Raw genomic sequence first — 23,385 nt, 5'->3', positions numbered from 1 at the left:
ATGTTACCCAATCAACATGTTATTTCAAAAACATAATGAGAAAACGATTTCCATAGTTTCTCATTCAATCTTTTCTGAAAATGAAATCGTTGAATAGTAAGAAAACAATTTCCATATTTTCTTACTTAGTAAACTATTTCCCACATCTGTAAGTCCTTCAGTGCATGATGTTTCCAAAAAGCCTTCAGGAGCTTTTTAATGTTTTCAAAACCTTCGGGTCATCTGTAAGTCCTTCAGTGCATGATGTTTTCAAACATTTCTATCCTGCTCGAAAGAAGCCAAATGAAAAAATTATTGTCTTTTTCGTCTTTGCTCTATTCTTGTTAACACAAGGATGAGCAAAGAGGGGCAGCTGTAGACATCATTTTTTTCATTTAAATTTATTATTATTATTATTAAAATTATTATTATTATTAGTATTATTATTATTATTATAATTATTATTATTATTATCATTATTTATTATTATTATTATCAATATTATATATTATTATTATTTAATAAATAATTACAACTGGACCGGCCCAGTTACAAACCAACCAGAACCGGTCCAGACAACCAGAAACCCTAAACGATTAGTAAGGTTTCAGCTAGGGTTTCTAAACCCTAGCCACCCCCAGCCGCCTCTGATGCTTCCAGAATCCCAGCCGCCTCTGATGCTTCCAGAATCCCAGCCGCCTCTGATGCTTCAAGAATCCCAGCCGCCGCCTCACTGCCAGGTGGTCCAATGCCCCACTGCCGACGCCTCCACCGCCATTGCCGACACTCCATAACGTCGAGAAGCTACCCACGTTGAGCCCTATGGTGAGTCACCACCATAGCTATGGTGACTCACCGGGCCTTTCATCTCTGGAACCGGTCCAACGAGAGCCTCGGTGGTGGCTATAAAAGCCACCCCACCTGCAAGAAAGAAGAAAGACAGCCACAGACGGCAGAGAACGACAAGAAAAAAAAAACAGAAAAGAAAAAAACAGAGAAAGAGAACACAGCAACCAACAAAGCAAGAACTACACCAACGATCCCAGGAAATACAAACCAAAAGAAGAGAAAAAGAGACTTACCGAGAAAATCGCCGTCGTGAGAGCCTCCACAAATCATCAGAGAACCAAAACGTCGAAGAGAAATATCCTAGATCTACGACGATTGGTAAGGTTTTAAGCTAAAATAACCTTAGATCTAGATATAGAAAAACAGAGGCTTTGATTTGGGGTGGGTTTTGTAATTTTCGGCCACCGCTAACGGTGGCCGGCGGCAGCAATCGGAGCCCGACAGCGGTGGCTGACCGGGCCGGCTTCTCTCTAATTTTAGAGAGAAGCCAGAGAGAAATCTTCTTCTCTCTGTTAGAGAGAAGAAGAGAAATGAAGAAATGAATGGTTGGCCCGAAGGGCCAACCGGTTTAGGGTTTATAAACCCTCTTACATACGACGTCGTTTAAGGGGGAGGGGTATCTGTGTAATTAACTAAAGGTTAAACCCTTTCAGTAGCCATCTAAACTTGTAACTCTTACATTCTAGTCACTAAATCAAATTTATAATCCTTTTAATTCGGTCCTTTAATTTTAGATTTATTTATTTTAGTCCTTTCTATTAAATAATATATTTAGGATAAATACGTATTTAGTCCTTTAGTTTTAATAAATAATATTTTAATCCCGAGTATATTTTTAATTTATTTAAATCTGATATTGAATTTTTTTTATTTTTATTTTAGTCATCAAATTAATAAATAAGGAAAATAGCATTTTTAATCCCTATAATTTTAAATAATTAATTATAAATTAGGTATTTAATTTTATTAGATTATAATTTAGTCCCTAAGTTAAATGTTTTCATTTATTTTACGAGCTTTATTATTTTTTTTATTGTATTTTAAATATTATTCAATCATATGTTACCTTTTTTTTATGTTCATACATATTTAATTATCATTACTATTATTATTATTATTCTTTATTAATTATGTCAATATATATAGTCTTATAAAATATATATAATATTTATTTATTCTATTTTCCTATTTATAAATTTAATTTTATAAATTACTTTTAAGAAAAATAATTATATTTTGATATTTATTTATTTTTAATATCAAAGAAAAAAGTTGTCTTAAGGTACCTAGAAGCTTTTTTCTGATATTTTTTTGAATAAATAAATATCTTACTATATTAAAATAAAATGTTTTTTTTATTTATTTTTAAATATTAAATAAAAGAGCTGTCTTAAAGCACCTAGAAGCACTTTTCTGATATTTCTAAATAAGTAAATATATTATTTATGTATATTAATATATTTTCTTTAAAATTTTGAAATAGTAGAATTATAAATTAAATATATTTTTGAATTTTTAAAATTTTAATAATAGAGACAATTTATAGTTAATAAAGTACCAATTTTGGGCGTTATAGGGGTGCTAATCCTTCCCTAAACGTAACCGACCACGAATCCCTTTTTATTATTAAAAAGAACGAATTTTTGGTTAAAACGCAGATCAATTTATCTTTTAATTGATGTTTTCTTAAAAACTCTTTTAAAAGATATTTTTTAGGTATTCGACCTACCTGATCCAAAAAGGCCGATGGCGACTCCCAAATTATTTTCAAAACCATTTATTCATATCACTTTTCCCGCCAAACAAATAAATTCGTGCCCGGACGAAAATCAGTTACGACACTTTTCGCATCCAGTGGCATACTTTTCATGGTAACGGGATCTTTAACATCGATTTCCTCAAGACCGAGATGATTCAACCCCTGCCTAGACTTGATCTTAGCCTGTTCGTGTCTAGGCAGAGAATCCCATTCTGGTTTCCAAGTGCAAACGGTTCCTGGACCGTAGGTTTCGGTCAGGCCATACGAGTGAATCACCCTAAATCCCAGTTCTTCCATTTTGAAAAGCACATGAGGGGGTGGCGGTGCAGCTCCCGTCATGACCATGACCTTCCCCGGAAGACGGCTTTGGTCGCTAGCTGGTGCGTTGATTATCATGTTCAAAACCGTAGGTGCACCACCCATGTGTGTCACCCTGTGCTTAGAAATATTACGAAATATTCCGCCTGCAGCGACATTTGTTAAGCATACATTCGTACCACCCTGAGCAGCAATTCCCCATGTCAGACACCATCCATTGCAATGAAACATGGGAACACACCATAAATATACCGGCATCGAGGTCATCTCATTGAGAAGAACCGCCGCTAGAGAATTGAGATAGGCACCTCGGTGACTAAAAATAACACCCTTCGGACTCGATGTTGTGCCTGAAGTATAATTAAGTGAGATAGGTTCCCACTCGTCTTCCGGTCTTATGATCTCAAAATCTAGTTTCCCCATTCCTAAAAGACTGTCATAGTCCATGTTCACATATGTCGAGTTGGTGTTGCCGCCGGAGGGAATTTGCTGGTCATGATCCAAAATCAAGACCAGTCGGGGCAGCTTACCTATTGTCTCGGATAGTATTTTCAAAGCTCCCTGAGCAACGTGGAGGAATTGGTAATCTACAAAAAGGGCTTTGGCTTCTGAATGCTTCAATAACAATGCCACCATAGGGGAATCATGACGTATATTGAGCGTACATAGAACTGCCCCAGCCATTGGAACACCAAAATGAAGCTCGTACATTGCTGGAACATTTGGGGCTAATACAGCAACCTGCTCTTAAACAGGGAAAGATTTGTCCTATGTAACAGAGAAGAGCTGGAGACTCCAACACCAACTTGGGATTCAGTTCGTAAAATGAAAACGCAACCTCCAAAACCAACTCAAACGGAATATAATGATAAGAGGACTAAACTACTGGAGAAATATAACAAAATTCCCACAAATCAATAGCCAAAATAACGTTATTTGGAGGTTTAACAAATTAATCTAAACACAGCAGAAAATTACTGGAAAGAAGACGAAGAGAGGATTACCACATCTCGACGGAAGATTCCGAGTTGGGAAAGCGCAGAAGCGAGGCGGACGCACCTCTGACGAGTTTGTTTCCAGGTAAACTTGACATCGCCGTGGGCGACGGAGACGGAGTCTGGGTAGACAAGAGCGGCGCGGTCCAAGAAGCTGATCGGAGTTAAAGGGACGTAGTTGGCGGAACACTTGATTGAACCTTCCATACCTTCTTCAACAACACTTGGGGTAGGGGAATTTGCAATTGCTACGTAAGAGATGAATGGAAGAAGATGAGATTTCGCATGGATTGTGATTTTGTTTATGATAAAAAACGACAGGTAAAAGGATAAACCGAAATGCCACTGTTTTATTTTATTTTATTGGCTTTTATATCTCACTGCTGTCATTGTCATAATCTGCTTGCCTTCTATCAGTGCCTTGAGAGTACACTATTTTGGTAACGGAATAAAAGAATCATCTAACTAATATTAGATGCGTATGAATTACTATAATTAAAATTAATTTACATACCTAAATTTTAATTTATATAACTTTTTTTTTAAATTTATAATTTTTATTTAAATTTTAAATTTTAAAAATTTAAATTAATATATATAATAAAAGTATATCTAAATATGTATTTAATACCTAAACTATTAATTTTAATTCGTTATAGTACCTAAACTTTCAATTTTTTCTAAACTATACCAAACGGTAAGTTATGTTTCATTTTAGTATATGTAAACTATCATTTGAGTATCTAAACTTTTAATTGTTTCAAAAATTAACATAAAGTTTAGATATTAAAATAGATTAAAACTGATAGTTTATATATTAAGTATGTAATTTACCCTAAATAATTAGCTAAATAAAATCATTCATAAAAGAAGAAAGAAATGATATACTTCCGGTCTTCATTATTCTACACCAACTTTTCGTTTTTGTCTTTGCTTAGTTGTCACGCGAATAGTTGCAGAGTTGCAGACACAGTTACTTGGCGTTATTACTTTAAAAATTCCAAAAAATATTTTTTTAACAAGACCCCCAAATTAGATTTACTAAAAAAATACTTCTTAAATTGTACAAGTAAGATTATCTCATATTTTAAGAAAAGTGAATAAAGGTTTCACGTTATACGGGTGTGAGTTTTCTTCATCGCGAATATACTTTTTAAAGAATACAATTTAATACTTCAATTAATAACCTCACATTACGTAGAACGTGATATTCCCAAGATATCGACAAAATATCGCATTCTCAAAATATTTAAAATTTGAAATTTAAAATTTGATTCCACAACCTCGCATCTTAGATAGCTCGAGGTTCTTTTGTGTCTTTTCCACATACCTTGCGTCATTTACAATACGGGTGCGTTTGGTTCACGGAATGTAAGATTACCAGTGAGAATAAAAGATTACCAGGGAATAGGATTACTGGGAATGTTGTATTTTGTGTTTGGTTGGTTTAGCAAGAATATAAGATTACCGTGTTTGGTCAAAGGAATAAAAGATTATTGGAATGTATATTTGACCAAATTGTCCTTATTATATATTTGTATAATATTACAAATTGTAAAATATTTATATATTTTCTTTAAAAAATTAAATTCATAATATTTATATAATTTTTTTACAAAATTAAAAATATAAAAAATGTTTAATGAAAGGGTAAAAAAAATTTAACCCCTAAACTTCATATAAAATTTTAATTATAGATTTTTTTTGTAAATCTAAAATAATTTAAGGATAAATTTGTAATTTAACCTTCGTAGAATTTTTATTATTCAATGACAGAAGAATGATATTTTTGAAAAAAAATAAAAATTTAAGGATATTTTAGTCCAAAACGCCGGTAATGTTACAATACCTAAGGGAAGGGAGGTAATGACATTCCCGGTAATATACCCCAAAAAATCTACTATTGGTAATAAAACATTACCGGGAATGAGATTCCCGGCCAACCAAACATGGGAATGCAGGATTCCCATCCCATGGGAATCCCACATTCCTTGAACCAAACACCCCCTACAAGTTTTCTTTTACCACACTTCATGAGGTGCAAGGACTCCTATAAATAGTATCCCCAAAACCGAATTTATCACACATTTCTTCCAAAATATATCTCTCTCATATTTTTCTCTCTTACCTATTCTATTATGATTATTATTGCATGATTACTGAGGCTTGATCGAAGTCATGTATTCGATTATTACCATACAAATCTAGAGGTAATTTTTATTTATTTATATATTTTGAATAATTTATTTATTTGTTTGTTTGTTTTTTTTGAAAATTTATTTATGTATATATTTATTTCGAATAATTTATTTATTTATTTAAAGGGGGTATGAACATTCATTGGTGTGTTATATAAATCGTTTCACGGACGTTGATAAAGATAATCTTCCATATTTACATGAAGTCAGTTTTGGTTACGTTAGCACTATAATTGGTGGTACAAAGTTGCATCCTCCACTGATAAATGCATTGCTAGAACGGTGGAGACCGGAGACGCACACCTTTCATTTTCCTTGTGGTGAGGCGACTATTAACCTTGAAGATGTTGCATTCCATTTTGGGTTGCATGTTGACAGAACGACTATTATCGGTATTGCCCATGGATACTGGGTCGGCCTGTGTGAGGAACTGCTTGGACTTACTCTGATAGATGACGATATAGATGAAGGAAATATCAAGATTAAACTTTTGGACGATAATTTTTCACATATACCCGCCAATGCTACTCTAGTAATTAAGGAGAAAATTTTTGAAATCTACATTTATTTATTTTAAATTTTTTATTTATACTATTGAAATTTTATTTTAGTTTATGTTATTGTAGTTTTTTATGATAATTTTTAATTAATTAGTATCATTTTTATTTTATACCAATTTGCTCATGCTCATATTTTATGAGTTATTGGGGGATCTTGATGTCTAATATATCCAGAACAAAGTGTAGCTAATGTGGTTGTATCATTTACTCGTTTTGTTGGACTCCAAATATAAGAGTTGGGGATCAACAATGTTGGTTTTTTTGTTTCGAAAACTATGTAAAGTTGTTGATCCGGACAAACAAGTAATTGGAAGTTGTTTGATGTTGTTACAATCGTGAGCTTGGTTTCGAATACCATTTTTATATTCAATTCCTACACAACTAACCCCATTTGAATTTCCATTACTTCAGAAGTAATTAAAAATAAACTATGTTTATATTTTAGATTATTATATGTTTTTTAGGGTTTTAAAAATAATTATATTTTGTTATATGAATGATAGATTGAATGTTACACTCACACCCACCTACCAAAATATTTGCATGATTTTAGATTGTTGATCGATAAGATTACAGACGAGGTAATCGATTTCATATTTTTTAATTTAAAATCATTTTTTAATTCGAGTTTATATTAGTTTAAAAATATTTTTGTAGTTCTTGTAGACGTCTACAATGATTATTCTATTAGATCGTGTACTCCGACTGAAATAGGTCTCAGTTTGGGTGTTTGGATGTCAATGGTCCTGTTAATAGTTTATGAGATGGTCGAGTGACATCTTACCGATCGCGTTCTATGGCAATTTAACTGTGTCCAAACAATTTCGTTACCACCACTAGACTTGGATGCATTGCATCACGTAACGCGATAGGGGAATACATATGTTAATTGGGAGATGCATCATGCAGAATGAGTGATACAGTGGATGGCGAGATTAAATAACTGGCTCGTTTGTCAACCCATCTTCGACTACAATGTTTCAAATGATTACATATTGTGGAACGAACAATATGGGAATCTGCATATACTGATCGAAGAGGAACGAGAACGAGAAATTTTTGTACTTCCCCAAAAGCGTCTACCGACGCAATGACCACTGATGCAATATGGTGCTAGAGGTGGAGGTGAATCAAGCCATAATAGAAGAAAATATGCATCAGCCTCATTATCGGGTATGACACAAGCACCTGTGTAGTCAGTAGTAGAGCATCAGATATCAGTGACACTAGCTGCATTCACCCACTCGATTCAGTCAACATCTCAGCATATACCGACTCCGACGAAAGGTTTTTAACCGATGTGTGGTGTTCTTATCCGACGGTGGTTGTCCCTTCCCATTGTCTTCCTATACCAGTTCAACCATATTATCTGTCACTTTCATCTGCATCTGTTCCACCATTGGCAATAGACTTTGGATCCGACAGTGTTGAGGAGATACCGCCACAGAACATGTTCTACACCGGTCTCAGTCTTAGTGCTAGTGGTGGTACTGGTGGATATAGGCATCACTAGTTTTTTTTTAAATGAAAAATATGTAATGTTTGAAAAAACTTATTGTAATTTTTTTAGTTAATCGAACTCCATTTTCTCTTTTTTAATCGAACTTGTAAAACATATTTAGTTAATCAAACTCGAGTTTCTTTTTTTGTTAATCGAACTTTTAAATTTTTTAAATAGTATTAATTAAGTTTGATAGATCAAATATTCAAAATATAAATCAAATTATCCTTCAACAACATGACACTTTATTTAAATACTGATTTATAAACATAATAAAAAAGAACTACATGAAGTTACGGTTAGTTGAAATGAATATAAGAGGAGTCAAAAGATTCTTTTTTGTATTATATGGAAATGTCTGAGGAAGACGGAGATGCTTCTTCCTCTTGGTCTCAACATTTACGAGCGTAATGTAGAAGAACTGGCTCTTTATTCTCTTAAGTTTTGGGACAACCAAGTTTCTTCAACGTTACTTAATTAATATGCTTCTTCCTCAACTTTTAAAGTCAACTCGATATTCATACCACTCACACGTTTGTAAGCCCTAAACATCTTTCGAAGGTCCTTTCCATTTGATAAGGTCAACATGTAATGTGCTTTAGGGTCGGACTCATCAACGGAAAATTTCTCTTGTAAAAAAACCATCTATCATGTTGTAGATTTTTTAAGCTTCGTTGAAATAAAAGCATACAATTCATATTTCTTGGTCTTTGTATTGAAGGCAGTGTAGAAATAATTTTCGGAATGAAACACAATTGCAGAAAAAATCTTGCCATTAATTGTTTCTTTACGAAGATATCTGTCCAACATGATTATCGTATCATTTATATAGGTAGATAAATTTAAATAACCTCTCACCTTGTATGTGTTTACGGTGAGGGTTATGCCACATCAGGAATCTCTCCATTCCTCACTTTCTACACAATGTGAGGTCCCTACCAAGTCAGGAATCTGATTCATGGTATTATATTAATTAGGTTTAAATTATTAATATTCGATGTTTAAATTATCCTTCAACAATATGATGATTAGTTGTATGGTTCGATGCATAAATACTTTGGGAACCACCATATTTTTATGAAATTTATTTAAATACTAGTTTATAAACATAATAAAAAAAGAACTACACAATGTTTCAATTAGTTGAAATGAATAAAAGATGAGTCTGATCTCATGTCTTCGTAGTATATAAAAATGTATAATGTTAAGTTCCTCAGTTCTTTGTTCTTTTTTCCGACATTTACGGGAGTAACGTAGCATAATTGCCTTTTCGTCCTTTTGGTCTTGTGACAATCGAGTTGCTTCTGCGTTACTTGATGAAGATGCTTCTTAATCAAATTTTATGGTTAACTCGATGTTCATACCAATGGCATGTATGTAAGCCCTAAACATTTTTCGAAGTTTGCTTGCATTTGATAAGGTCAACATATAATGTGCTTCAAGGTCAGGCTCAACAACGGGAACATTCGCTTGCAACGAAACATCTGTCGTGTTGTAGACTTTTTAAGCTTCGTTGAAATCAAATCATATAACTCATCTTTCTTGATCTTGGCATTGAAGAAAATGTTGAAATATGTTCTTGAATAGAACATAGTTATAGAAAATCTTGCCATTAAATTATTTTTTACGAAAATATGCATCCAATACGATTAAGGTTCATATTTATAGATTTTTTATTATAAAATTACGCGTCTTCCATAACGCGAGGCAATTGATATGTTGAATCAAATGTGTATGCTATGGGTGCTGCCACATCAAGAATCTCTTAGGAACTCGCGTTCTACAAAATGTGAGGTTCTTACCAGGTCAGGAATCTATGGAGATGCCTCATCAAGAATTGTTGAAGCATAAACTCATGCTTTCGTGAGTTCGCATATGTTGCTGTTAGTTTGCGTGTGTTCAGTGTAGTTTGGAGTGTGTGTGCACAATTAATGAGTAGGTTGTTAGCAGTTTGTTGAGTCTGTTGGAGTGGTTAGGAGCAGTTAGAAGGCTGTTAAGTCTATGAACTCATGTATAAATGTACTGCTTAACATTGGATAATAGATACGCTTCTGCATATTCTTGATAACTCCAAGAGTTGTATATCAATTTTAACATGGTATCAGATGCTGGATTTCTGGTAGTGTAGAAGGAGTTATGTCAGGGTCCTGTTGAGCCAACGTTGGAGCTATGGTGCTTTCGGCCTCTCCTATTTCCAGCGGTACTGTAAGCAGTGCTGAACATTTGGTAACTGCTTCCAGAGGTTTTACTAACAAACGGTTGAGTGTGGTGCTCGATGAACGGAATTTCTTGCTTTGGAAACAACAGGTGTTGTTGACGGTTAGGAGTCATCGACTTGAGAAGCTACTTTCTGGGGCGGCTGTTTCTCCACCAGCGATGGTTGTGATTGACGATGGCACGGTTGTTGAAAACGAAGATCATGAAGTCTTTGTAGCCCAAGACAGTGCTTTGGCGTCGTGGTTGTTATCTACGATTAGTCCAACCTTGCTACCGTACTTAGTAGGGGCTGAGACAGCTGCGCAGGTTTGGAAGACTGTCAATAAGGTCTTCGCCTGTAAGCCTACAACGGCAGTAATGAATTTGCATTACCAGCTGAAAGCTGTTCATCAAGGAGATTTAGGAATGCGCGGCTATATCTCTCAAGTTAAGGAAATATGTGATGCTCTAGCATCATGTGGTAGTCCAGTGTCTGATCTAGAGCACATTGCGACTATATTGAATGGATTATCGGCTGAATATAGGCCGGTGGTTACTGTCTTGTCAGCCAGCCGTGACGCCTTGACTCTGGAAGGAGTTGTATCTGTTCTAATCTATGCTGAGACTCAGCAGAAGAACTTCAGTAAGTTTGACAACATAACAGCTGCGGCTAATGTTGCTCAAGTAAAAGCATCTGTGGATGATAGAACCAATCGGTTTACTAGACAAGATCAGATTACATCAGAGAGACAGTCCACCTATAGTGGTCAAGCTGGTCGTGGTCGAGGACGTGTCAAGCTACAGTGCCAGCTGTGTGGCAAGAATGGTCACCTCGTGAATAGGTGTTGGTGCAGGTTCGATAAGTCTTTCTTGGGTGTAGATGAGTCTGATTTGAGGAATTCTGATTCAAGGAACTCATTTAAGGAACGAGTGCCCACGGCTAATGTTTGTCAATATAATTCTAAAAAGTGTTCATGTGTAAATAATACAAATGGAGGTACAACCGGGTTGGATGATCAAGAACGGTTCAAGCCTCTTGCAAACATGGCTGCCACGAATTCTTCTCTACGCTCGTGGTTTGTAGATTCGGGGGCAACTCACCATATCACGCCTGATGCTACAGAAGTGATAGATGGCTCGGATTATACTGGAGCTGGTAAGCTGACTGTAGGCAATGGTAGTGGTTTATCTATAACTAGAATTGGTAAAGCTAATGTTAGTACTGCATCTCGTGCTTTAATATTGAGCGATGTGTTGCATGTGCCTTCAATTACTAAGAAATTGGTATCGGTTTCCAAGCTTGCTAGGGATAATAGAGTGTTCTTAGAGTTTCATGCTCAACATTGTGTGGTTCGGGATGAAAGGACCGGTGCTGAATTACTGCGAGGAAGAGAGACTGGTGGCTTGTATGAGTTCGATGGTGTTATGTCTACTCAAGGCCGAATTACTGAAGCAAATATAACTTTTAATTCTAATAACAGCTATGTACTGTGGCATGATCGTTTAGGTCATCCGTCTTATAAAGTCTTGTTGCAAGTGTGCAAACAATGTAATATCAGTTTGCCTAGTGGTTTTAATAAAGAGGTTCTTCCAGTATGTGTTTCGTGTCATATGGGCAAAAGCCATAGGCTACCGTTTTATGCTTCTGAAACTCAATATGAACAACCATTTCAACTAGTATTTTTTGATTTATTGGGTCCATGTCACATTGAGTCGAATGGCTTTAGATACTACGTCTCGTTTGTAGATGCCTTTTCGAGGCATACTTGGGTGTATTTGCTGAAGAGCAAAGGGCAGGCTGTTAGTGCATTTCAGCTGTTTCAGAAGTTGGTTCGAACTCAGTTTGGACAGGAGGTTAAGGCTGTGCAAACGGATTGGGGAGGTGAGTACCGGTCGCTATCTGTTGTTCTTGCACAGTGTGGTATTCAACACCGAGTGACATGTCCTCATACGTCTCAACAGAATGGGGATGTTGAGAGAAAGAATAGGCATTTGTTTGAGATGGATTTGACCTTATTAGCTCGAGCTTCATTACCGTTGAAATACTGGTCTTTTACAGTCGTAACAGCAGCTCACTTAATTAATAGGTTGCCAACTAAGGTACTTCAAGGTCGTACTCCGTTTGAGAGACTGTTTGGGAAGCCCCCTACGTATGATCATTTGAGGGTGTCCGGCTGTAGATGTTTCCCTCATTTACGGGTGTTTCAACCGTACAAGCTTGCATACAGGTCACAATCGTGCGTGTTTTTGGGGTACATCATCAATCATCGAGGATATCAATGCTTAGCATCGGATGGACGGGTGTATGTGTCTCGGCATGTCGTTTTTTATAAGCATGAGTTTCCATTCACTAAGTCTGGAGGTGAGAAGAATGAGACTGCTGTGAGAAAACCGTGTAGTAGAGCTTCGTTGGTTGTAATTCCTGGTGCTCAACGTGTTTGTGGTAATTCCACACAGCCAGTTGTTCAAGAGAGTCGATATACCCCAGTGTGTACTAACGGTGTGCCAACAGTTGTTGAAGTTGGAGCATCGAGCAGTAGGGTGAGTCGACATACTGAGAATGGAAGTGTTGGTGGAAGTTAAGACAATAGCTCGGTGGGGTTGGAGCAAAGTCAGATCAATGAGGTTGGTGGTGTATTGGTTGATGAGACAGGTAGTGTTGAGACTGTTGCTGAGACAGACCGTGTTGACGCTACCTCGGTCTGTCCTTTGGTGTACAATGAGCATCCAATGGTTACACGCAGTAAGCGAGGGATTTTTAAACCAAGAGTTTTTGTTGCGTAAACTCAGGGCAATGTTGGAGAGCCAAGCTCGATAAAGCAAGCGCTTCAAGATCCACAATGGAAGGAAGCAGTATTGGCTGAATATGATGCGTTGGTGAGGAATGGCACTTGGACGTTAGAACCATTACCAAAAGGGCGAGCAGCAGTTGGCTGCAAATGGCTATTCAAGGTTAAGTTTAATGCAGATGGATCTGTGTTGAAGCATAAAGCACGTCTTATGGTGAAGGGTTACTCACAAGTACTTGGCCATGACTTCGGTGACACGTTTAGTCCGGTGGTGAAGACTACTACTGTAAATGCTGTGTTGTCTCTTGCTGTGACTCGAAGTTGGAGTTTAAGGCATGTGGATGTTAACAACGCATTCCTTAACGGTGAGCTTGGAGAAGAGGTGTACATGGTCCAACCACCGGGTTTTGAACGAGTGGCTAGTGATGGAACTCGGCTTGTCTGTAGGCTGAGGAAGGCTTTGTATGGATTGCAATAAGCACCACGCATGTGGTATGCCAAGCTGCGCAATTACCTGCTGGATCTTGGGTTCTGTGGTACGAAGGCTGATGCGTCTTTGTTTATCCGCCGAGTGGGTGATGTTCTTATAATAGTGCTGGTATATGTCGATGACATTATCATCACAGGTGAGTCTAATGATGCTATTAATGAGGTGGTTAATCTACTTGGTGCGAAGTTCTCGTTGAAATATCTGGGAGAGCTCAGATACTTTCTGGGTGTTGAAGTGCATAGGACCTCTGAGAAGTTGGTGTTGAGCCAACGCAAGTTTATTAAAGAGTTGCTGGAACAGACTGCTATGCTTACTGTTAAACCTGTACCTACACCGATGGTGGTTTCACCGAAGTTGACTAGTGATGCCGGGAAGCCGCTTTCGGATGCATGGACGTATTGAAGCATAGTATGTTCCTTGTTGTACTTGAGTCATACAAGACCAGATATCACCTTTAGTGTTAATCGGGTAGCTCAGTACATGCATCGACCTTGTGATGGTCATTGGCTTGCGGTTAAGCGGATATTGCGTTACTTGAGTGGAACGATTGAATGTGGCTTAGTGTTTAAACGTTCTTCTGCAGCTGAAGTTTGCAGTATGACTGCATTTGCAGATGCTAACTGGGCCAGTAATGTTGATGATCATAGATCGGTGTCAGGATCATGTGTGTTCCTTGGTTGCAATTTGATCTCGTGGAGTGCAAAGAGACAAAAGGTTGTTACTCGTTCAACAACAGAAGCTGAATACCGTAGTATTGCTGATACAGTTGCTGAGGTGATTTGGGTGAAGTCATTGTTGACTGACTTGGGGGAAGAAGTTGATGCGATACCGGTCGTATGGAGTGACAATACGAGTGCGGTTGCCATAAGTGCTAATCCGGTGTTTCATGCACGGTCGAAGCATATAGAATTTGACATACACTTTGTGCGCGAAAAGGTAGAATGTGGAGCTGTTCGTGTTAGTTACGTACCAGCAGAGCATCAAGTGGCTGATGGAATGACCAAACCTTTGGCTAAGTCTGCACATGTTCTGTTTAGTCAAAAAGTTCAGGTAGCTGAAACGAGAACAACCGAGAAGGACGGGGAGAATGTTGAAGCATGAACTCATGCTTTCGTGAGTTCGCATATGTTGCTGTTAGTTTGCGTGTGTTCAGTGTAGTTTGGAGTGTGTGTGCACAATTAATGAGTAGGTTGTTAGCAGTTTGTTGAGTCTGTTGGAGTGGTTAGGAGCAGTTAGAAGGCTGTTAAGTCTATGAACTCATGTATAAATGTACTGCTTAACATTGGATAATAGATATGCTTCTGCATATTCTTGATAACTCCAAGAGTTGTATATCAATTTTAACAAGAATCCCTACGGATCTCACGTTGTACAAAATATGAGGTGTCACTTCAAGTCAAGAATCATAAAAAACATGTTTTATAGAGCGTGGGTTCTTCTCTATGTAACACATCTTCTTATGACATTCTAAATTATAAACAGGGTCTCCACTTATAAAGGGATTCTCTTATAGTGGCACGATTTGACATAAAACTTAGATATCCTTATGCCAGTATCAAATGCTATAAGTTATGTCACCCGAATACAATGTCTTTTATAAAGACGTTGCCTTTTGAAATTCATGGGTAAATCTTTCACATTTCTTCCATCAAGCATAACCTTATCGAGAAACTTCTTGTTTATCAAAATTGTCTTTCACATGGACATTATGAGTTTTCATTTAATAACACCCTTAAAAGGCATCATCTACTGGTGGCATCCTCAACTAGTCGTAAATCTAAATAAAAAAGTAATTGGAGGGTGTCTGATTTTATCTCCATCAAACCCTCTGGTCTCTTCAACCTTTTTCAACAGGAGTAACCTAGCATTCTCGAGAAACTTATCGTTTCTCAAAAGGCATCCTTTTTTGGTGGCGTCCTCTTCTTCCATCAAACCTACCCTATATTTGAACAAACAAGTTATTGGAGGGACAAGGCTGTTGTTGCAGTTGTGGGCATGATTTATAAATTCTATTTTACCCCCTATTTAGTCTCCATTAAACCCGTCGGTCTCATGAACCTTCTTCAACACGCGTAACCTGACATTCTTGAGAAACTTTTGTTTCTAAAAAGGCATCCTCTTTTAGTGACATCCTCCATCCAAGAACCCATGGTTTCCTTTATACATGAAATTCGAGAAACTTCTCGTTCCATCAAAATTAGGATCAAACACAACGGAAAACATTACTTCGTTTGCAATTTATGTTATGTAATTGTATTTTCTAAAATTAAAATTTATATTATTTTAATTTTTGTATTATATTTATTGTTATGTTATTTTTTGTTATTTTAATTCTGTGACTAGGATTTAGTCAAGCATAGAGAAAGAACTAGAGAGCCGAATTTATGTACTACTTTTGTAATTTACAAAATATATTCGTTAATTTTCATTTTTTGAACCATTTTGAATTTGATTTATACACCACTTAGAACGTCTCGTATGTGCCGATACTAGCCTCAATTGAAACATAAGTATCAATACTACGCCTCTAATCTTATAAACGACGAAAAGTTTCAGACTAACTTCCCGAAAATACTCTCTAAACATACATATCAAGCCATGCTAGCTTCTTCTTCATGTAGAAAACTAAGCTTTGGAACCATTTTGAACACGATTTCCCCCCGTTTACAACGTCTCATATGTGCCGATATTACTCTCAATAGAAAGATAAGTTACAATACTATGTCACTAATCTTATAAATTGCGAATTTTTTTCATATTAAATACCCGAAAACCCCCCTCGAATATGCCTATAAAACCATTTTAGCATTTTCTTCACATATAAAACAAGTTTCGAAACCATTTTTAATGCGATTTTTAACCCACTTACAATATCTCGTATGTCTCAATATTGACCTCAACTGAAATATAAATTACAATACCATGTCTCTAATCTTATAAATTAAATTTTTTTTGAGATTAAATATCCAAAATACCCCTCAAACATGCTTATAAGCAATTGCTATTTGGGTTGGAAAACTACATACCTCATGTTTTGTATAACGCGGGGTATGTGAAATACCACTCGCGATAAATTTCTGAAGATGTTTCAATATGTCAGGAACCTCGTGTTCTACGTAATGCAAGGTCATTAAATATTAAAATGCATTCTCTAAAAAGTGTATCAACGTTGGATGAACCTCGCACCTTTTATAACACTAGACCTTTACTCGCTTCTCTTAGGACGCGAGGTAATTTTACGTGTGCAACTTGGGAGTATTTTTCTAACAAATCTAGTTTGGGGTATTGTTTTAGAAAATTAATTTTTAGGGGTTTTTAAAGTAATAACGCCCAATTACTTGTGGTAAAATTTGACTCGATTTAAAAAAGCTAATTTTATTACTTATAAATTTAAATCAAATTATAAAATAGAATTCGAGTAATTTAATTTTTTTTTAAATTTAGGTCGAGTTTTAAAAAATAATAGTTAGATTAATGAACTAACTCAAGTAATAAACAATTTGATACCACTTAAATACGTTTCAAGTTCAAATCTTTGCATAAGTTAAAAAAAAATTTATTAAAAAATTTTTCCATCAAATTTAAGTGTGTGATACATATCAATCCAAATTAATCGTAGCTAAATCTCAAAAATCATTGAAGAAACAAAAAGAAAGAAACGACAAGCATACTCGCATAATTGTCACGTGAATAATTGCAGAGTTACAATTAAAGCTGGGTATATAGGCTACCCGCCCGTTTAGCCCGCGGGTTTTAACGGTGTGGGCTTAAACAGAGCAGTTTAAAAAACCTGCATTCATAAACGGTTTTAAATTTTAAGGCCCGTGGCCCGTCCATTTAACTCGCGGGCTAAACGGGCTTACCCACGGCCCGTTAAATAACAACAATTTTAAATGCTTTAAATGCAATAAAAAATAATGTTCTAACTTGTTACACTTTTAAAAATGATCTAACAACTTGAAAAGGAAGGTAACACCATCAAAATAATAAATAATATTTAAATTTTATTTTAAATAGCCGAAAATGATTATAAAATAATATTTTTTAATTTTTTAATCATTAATATATATATAACGATATAATTACTTAAACTCAAATTTAAAAAAAATAATATTCACTTATATCACCAAATTGAAAGACAAATAAAATATTAACCACGTTATACTTTTATGAAACACGATTATTAAATGCTATAATATGAAGGCACAGAAGTGTCTGCAAACAGAAATTAAAACATAAAAATTCAACAAAGTCAAACATTATACAAATCTAACAAGAAAGTTGTCAAGTGGTCCTAATAATTGTATTTTATTGATACTTTAAAGAAAAACTAAAACATAATATGAAAATATAAAACAAAATACTTACAGTATAAGAGTAAATTTGAAAGATACAATTATATTAAAATTGATAAAATATAAGTCATTAATTTGTTAAAATATATTTATTTTGTAAAAGCCTTTAAAAGTCTTTAAAAGTTGAAAAATTTGTTTTCAATTTTTTCTTTTACTTTTCTTTCTTATTTTTAATCCAAATATTACGTGTCATGTGATATATTATTAGAATATTATGTGACTTTTTATATTTAAAGAACGAAATGAATAACATAGTTCATGAAAAAAAATAAAGGTCAAAATTAAATAAAAAAACCTTTAAATACCAAAGTGATAATGATGTAAATTTTATAAGACTAAAATACTATATAAATCTTTTAATTTTTATTTTTTAAAATGAAGAATAATTTGATACATTGTAAAATAAAAAAAAATATCAAGCTGCGGTAGAATTATGAGAAACACCCTAATAAATTTAAGAACTACAATGGTTATAAGTAACATCATATTTATAGGTAATTTATTTTCTTTTTCTATAAAATTCTTTAAGTTTATTTTCTCTAAAATTTTATAAATTTTAAATTAAGCGGGCTTCGCGGGCTACCCGCTGTTATACCCATTAAACCCACGAGTTTAACGGTCCGGGCTAAAAAGCCCGCAATTTAAACGAGCTTCAGTTTTTGAGGCACGAAGCCCGCACGGGCAGCAAGTTAAACGGGTAGCTCGCGGGCCTTAGCCCATATACCCAACTCTAGTTACAATGACAGTTACTTAACTTGCAGTGGCTCCTAGAATCAATTTACATAATAATAAAATTAATCTCGATATTTTAACAAATAATAATTATTTTTTAATATTTTAACTTAAATATCATGTTAGATGAAAAATGTTAGTTAAATATTCATTTGTGTAAATATTTTACACTAATTTTATCATTATGTCATTTAATAATTGATTAAAGCAACATAATAAAATCAAAGTGATTAATTAAAAATTTAAAATCACATTAGTTTCATCTATATTAATAATTAAAAAGTAAATAATTTATATTTTATATTAAATGTAACCTCCTAGATCTTACCTGGTTGTTACGATCGAATCTAGGAAGTCTAATGTTGTATGCAAAAATCTTTTCAATATTCAAAACGTAAATGATATCTATTTCAATGAATAAAATACATATAACGGTAAAAATACAGAAATATACAACGGTAAAGTTCATATGATAAACATATACATATACTAACATTAGAAGTATGTATAAAACATGTCCATAAACAAAATATTGGCAATACATATACGTAAGGAGAATAGTAAAAACTCATGTCACCAAAATATAATAGAAATTAGCATAAAAATATACAGTGATACCAAAGGGAGAACGGTCGATTCTCCTGATTTCAAGTCTGCTAACCTACTATAAGGTAATATCTGAAAAATTAAAAATTTAAAGAGTAAGCTAAAAAGTCCAGTGCTCTTTGAGGTGTATAAAAACATTCATATAAATATTTTAGTAAAAAATTATTTTATAAACATGCTTTTAAAACATGAACATTACTCTCATCCAAACACTAGAATGTGTAGGATCCCTTGAACCACACACCCACCTATACGCATGGCAAGGACCTTATACTAATAGCATAAGGAAATGTGGTAAGGACTTACCATGTGCACAAAGCAGAGGGGTCTGTGATAAGGTCTTATAAGTCATAGACTAAGTCTGAGATACTTCCTCCAATCATACCCCCAATGATAGTAAATATACATGTACTTTAGTGAAAAAACCATAGTTTGATTCATTAAAACATGAAAACATTTCATATTTCAGAATTAGATACATAAATAAAATAACTAGAGATTATATCAGAAATATATGATAAATAAAATATCAGAACTCGATGCATATGGTAAAACATATATCATGAAATCAAAATATTTAATATTCATAAGAATTCCAGAACAGTTCATATAGGAAATTTAAAATAGTACTGTAACACCTATAGGATCACACTTGTATCGGTCTGAGAAGTTGGATATGGTAGCCTAAAGCTAGGTCTGCCTAGCATTATCAGTGGCAGTGCTAGATATTATGAATCGAAATGATTGAATCAATATCCTAATATAATAAATAATAAAATATATTTAAAAATTTTACAGAAACCTTTGAGTAGCTCTCGAATAACGTGAATCATACATATCTACTAGACGGAAAGAACCGGTTCTATTCGACCCTCGATTGGGAGAAACGCGAGTACCTTCATAAAAATATATTCCCAAATCAATTCTATATTCAATGCCCAAATAATTATACAATAATGATAAAATACTAAGCATCTGCGGGTAAATGATCTTATTTTGGGGCTTTTGGGTCAGAATTTGACAAAACGGATCGTAAAATGGGACTTAGGAAGTCGAAAAACGTTAAGAGGGAGGTTTTTCAAAAAAGTCAACGGTAGTCAACAGTCAAAGTCAACGATGGACAACGATCAACAACTCGACTTGGCTCGAATGGGCCGGTTTGTTTTGATTTTTATTGATTCGTTCTGATTCGATTGAGCAGTTCTGGTTGGATTGGTCAAGAATTGGGCTGAGTAGATTTTAGGCCTATAGACACCCATTTTCGTTCAAGGTCAACTTTGAAATCCTTTATGATAAATCAAATTAATTATTATTATATACGCTATTATAGAGTATTATAAATATATTAGTATATATGTAAATATCGAGGAAATTTCATTGATAAATATTAATTATTTTTCATGTCCAAATTCAAGTATGAGTTCTAATCCCTGTATGAGGAATCCGTCCACACTCGCTTTTAAAATCCTGCCATTGCAAGTGTGATCTTTTATAAAGAGAAATGAATATGCTAAGTGATTTGATTTGATAAGATTAGATGTTATTTCCTTATATGGAGGATATTGTATGATTTAAACTCATTTTAGTCGTCGATGTAAATAATTTAGGTTGTTGGATGTAGGGAGACTCAACTTAAATAAAGTCCTCTTACATATCCTTAGAACATACAAAAACACAGAAAAAATAGAGAGAAAAGGGAGAGAAGAAAAAACAAAGAAAGAGAGAATAGATCCCACCTTTGTAAATTGAAAATAGAAACAATAAAAAGGAAGTCTCTTTTCAAAGTAAAACTTTATTGAAAGAGAGAAATAGAAGAACAAGGAAAAAAATAAAACTTTATTGAAAGAGAGAAATAGAAGAACAAGGAAAATGTTTTCAAATAGATCTTTTAAAATCTAACATTCCTTGAGGTTTCTCCATGAAAACTAACTAATTTTTTATCCATCTTATTTTGATATTATATACATATTTTTCATGTTATTTACATTTTTTTAATATATATATATATATTATTAATTTTGCTTATATTTTTATTGTATACCTTATTTTATATATATCTATCATATTTTTGTATTACTAATACATAAATCTATCCTTTTATATTATTAAATTATATTTTTATATAATGGTACGTATCTATTATATATGTATAATTTATTCTTTTAGTTATTGTCATTTATTAGCTTTATTTTCTTGTCATATATATGTATATATATTGTTTTTTATTATTTATTACTTTTCTAAGTTATATACCTACCATTTTACTTTATTGTTTTTGGAAGTTTGGATATGTATATTTTTTTACATTTAATATTTATATCTTTTAGATTCAAATTTCATGCTTTTAATTATTTGTTTATTCTATGCATACCTTTAATTTTGATTCTTTGCATTATGATCCTAACTTTTAATTAAATTAATTCTTTGATTTGATTCTTCAATTTTGTAATTAATTTTTTTATGAAATCTTTGTGATTACATGACATTCTTATTTATTTTTAAACATGATGACCTCATCCACATTACTCCATCTTTTACATAATAAAATAAAAGTCAATGTATATTTATTTTAAATTATCAAAGTGAGTTAACCTAATCAAGTTGGGTGGTTTAATTTGATAATGTAAATTGAATGAGTATCCTCCAGTGAAACCATAAAAAATATGATAACTTTTAAAATTGATAAAGAGGGTAGAAAGGGAAATGTTCACATATTTAGACTTATCGAAAGTGGACCTCTCGACCTTATTTCAAGGTTTAGTTTTGGTATTTATAAATATTTGAACATCCCCTATCTGCCTTAAAGGCTCGGTAATTTCATAAATAAAGCTTTTGTTTGTTGCATAACCTTAGATAAATAAATACAATGATTATAGAATTTCTTATTTCTTTCCAAATAAGGGAAAATCACCTCTCAACCTTATATTAGGTGGTGTTTCCCTTTTGTTTGAAATGATGAAATGTTAACAATTTAACTTAAAATTTTCGAAGAAGAAAATTAGTGATTCACCACTTTAGTTGGAAATGAGAGGGATGCTACTCTACCTTATATTAGGTGGTTAACTTGCTCCAGTTAAATGCACGAATTGTTAATTTTCTTTCTAAAATTTTAATTGGTTAAATATCATTGTAATTGTTTAACTAAAAAAGAAAAATTTATTAAATTAAAATTTGAATTCATAAATTCCATCGTAAAGACAATAATTAATCGACTATGTATCGATGTTTGGCCGTTGTGGGGTGCTAATCATTCCCCACACGTAACCGATTCCCAAACTCATTTTTCTGGAAAGCAAACCAAAGAGTTATTTTAATAATTTTTTAAATTAAATTTTATTAAAATGACAACATTTTTGGGTGATTCAATCACACCCTGAACAAATATTGGTGGCGACTCCATCAATCTACAATTTTATTTTAAAACCCAATTTTAGTTGAAACGAACCCCCTAAAATTAATTTCTCGATTTTTTGGGACATTACGACAATCACAAGTGGGTCAGGACGGAAGGGTTAGTGGGTCGGGTTAACCGCTTCTAGAAGCCCACCAGGCATGGATGGAGGCACATACGACCTTGTTTTTGGTCAAAAAATCATGGATTTTTAAAAAAAAATATGTTTTAAAGGGTTTTGAATGTGGAGAGCTTGATATCGATTCGTCGGAATCTCGCACTATTGATAACCGTCGTTTTGCTATCAAAATAATTCCTAGCTTCTTAATTAAATAGAAAGGAAAAAGTAGTATAGAGAAGCAGAGTCGATCCACAGGGACTATGGTTTTTTTGATTTAGTAAAACTGTTTCTTGATTTTAGAAAAAGATAGAATTCTAGGTAAAGTTGAAAATGTATAATAAAATAAATAATTATAAGTAAAAAAGGAAAAATAATAAAATAATAAAATAATAAAATAATAAATAATGAATTTAAAAATTGTAATAAAGATAAAATGGGGGTTTTAAATTATTTAAAGGAGTATAATGAGATAAAAATTAAATAAACAAATAAATAAAATAAATAAATTGGGATAAATAAAACTTATAATGAAAGCAACCTCAGACT

The 23,385-nt window shown here is 33.7% G+C and overlaps 1 protein-coding gene across 1 annotated transcript; it reads right to left on the bottom strand.

Annotated features, from left to right (window-relative positions):
- Nucleotides 1–249: 249 nt before the first annotated feature.
- On the bottom strand, nt 250–15,859 carry LOC120191294 (probable acyl-activating enzyme 1, peroxisomal). Its single transcript, XM_039194270.1, has 4 exons — nt 15,844–15,859; nt 3,910–4,148; nt 2,666–3,646; nt 250–264 (listed from the first exon to the last, which is right to left on the bottom strand). Exons 2-4 carry the CDS (start codon nt 4,105–4,107, stop codon nt 250–252), a joined length of 1,194 nt encoding a protein of 397 aa, XP_039050201.1. The 5' UTR covers nt 4,108–4,148; nt 15,844–15,859.
- Between the last annotated feature and the right edge of the window lie 7,526 nt (nt 15,860–23,385).

This window comes from Hibiscus syriacus, unplaced genomic scaffold (assembly GCF_006381635.1).
Source record: "Hibiscus syriacus cultivar Baekdansim isolate YM2019G1 unplaced genomic scaffold, ASM638163v2 tig00116965_pilon, whole genome shotgun sequence".
In the NCBI taxonomy this organism is placed as follows: domain Eukaryota; kingdom Viridiplantae; phylum Streptophyta; class Magnoliopsida; order Malvales; family Malvaceae; genus Hibiscus; species Hibiscus syriacus.
The sequence above is the reverse complement of the archived record's forward strand: the minus strand, read 5'-3'. Positions and strand labels throughout refer to the sequence as shown.

Bases quoted from the DNA above. Each gene is read 5' to 3' on its own strand.
- LOC120191294 (XM_039194270.1), bottom strand. From the start codon at position 4,107: ATGGAAGGTTCAATCAAGTGTTCCGCCAACTACGTCCCTTTAACTCCG. The intron at 3,647-3,909 runs GTAATCCTCTCT...GTTTAAGAGCAG, and splicing joins GAATCTTCCGTCGAGATGTG to GTTGCTGTATTAGCCCCAAA.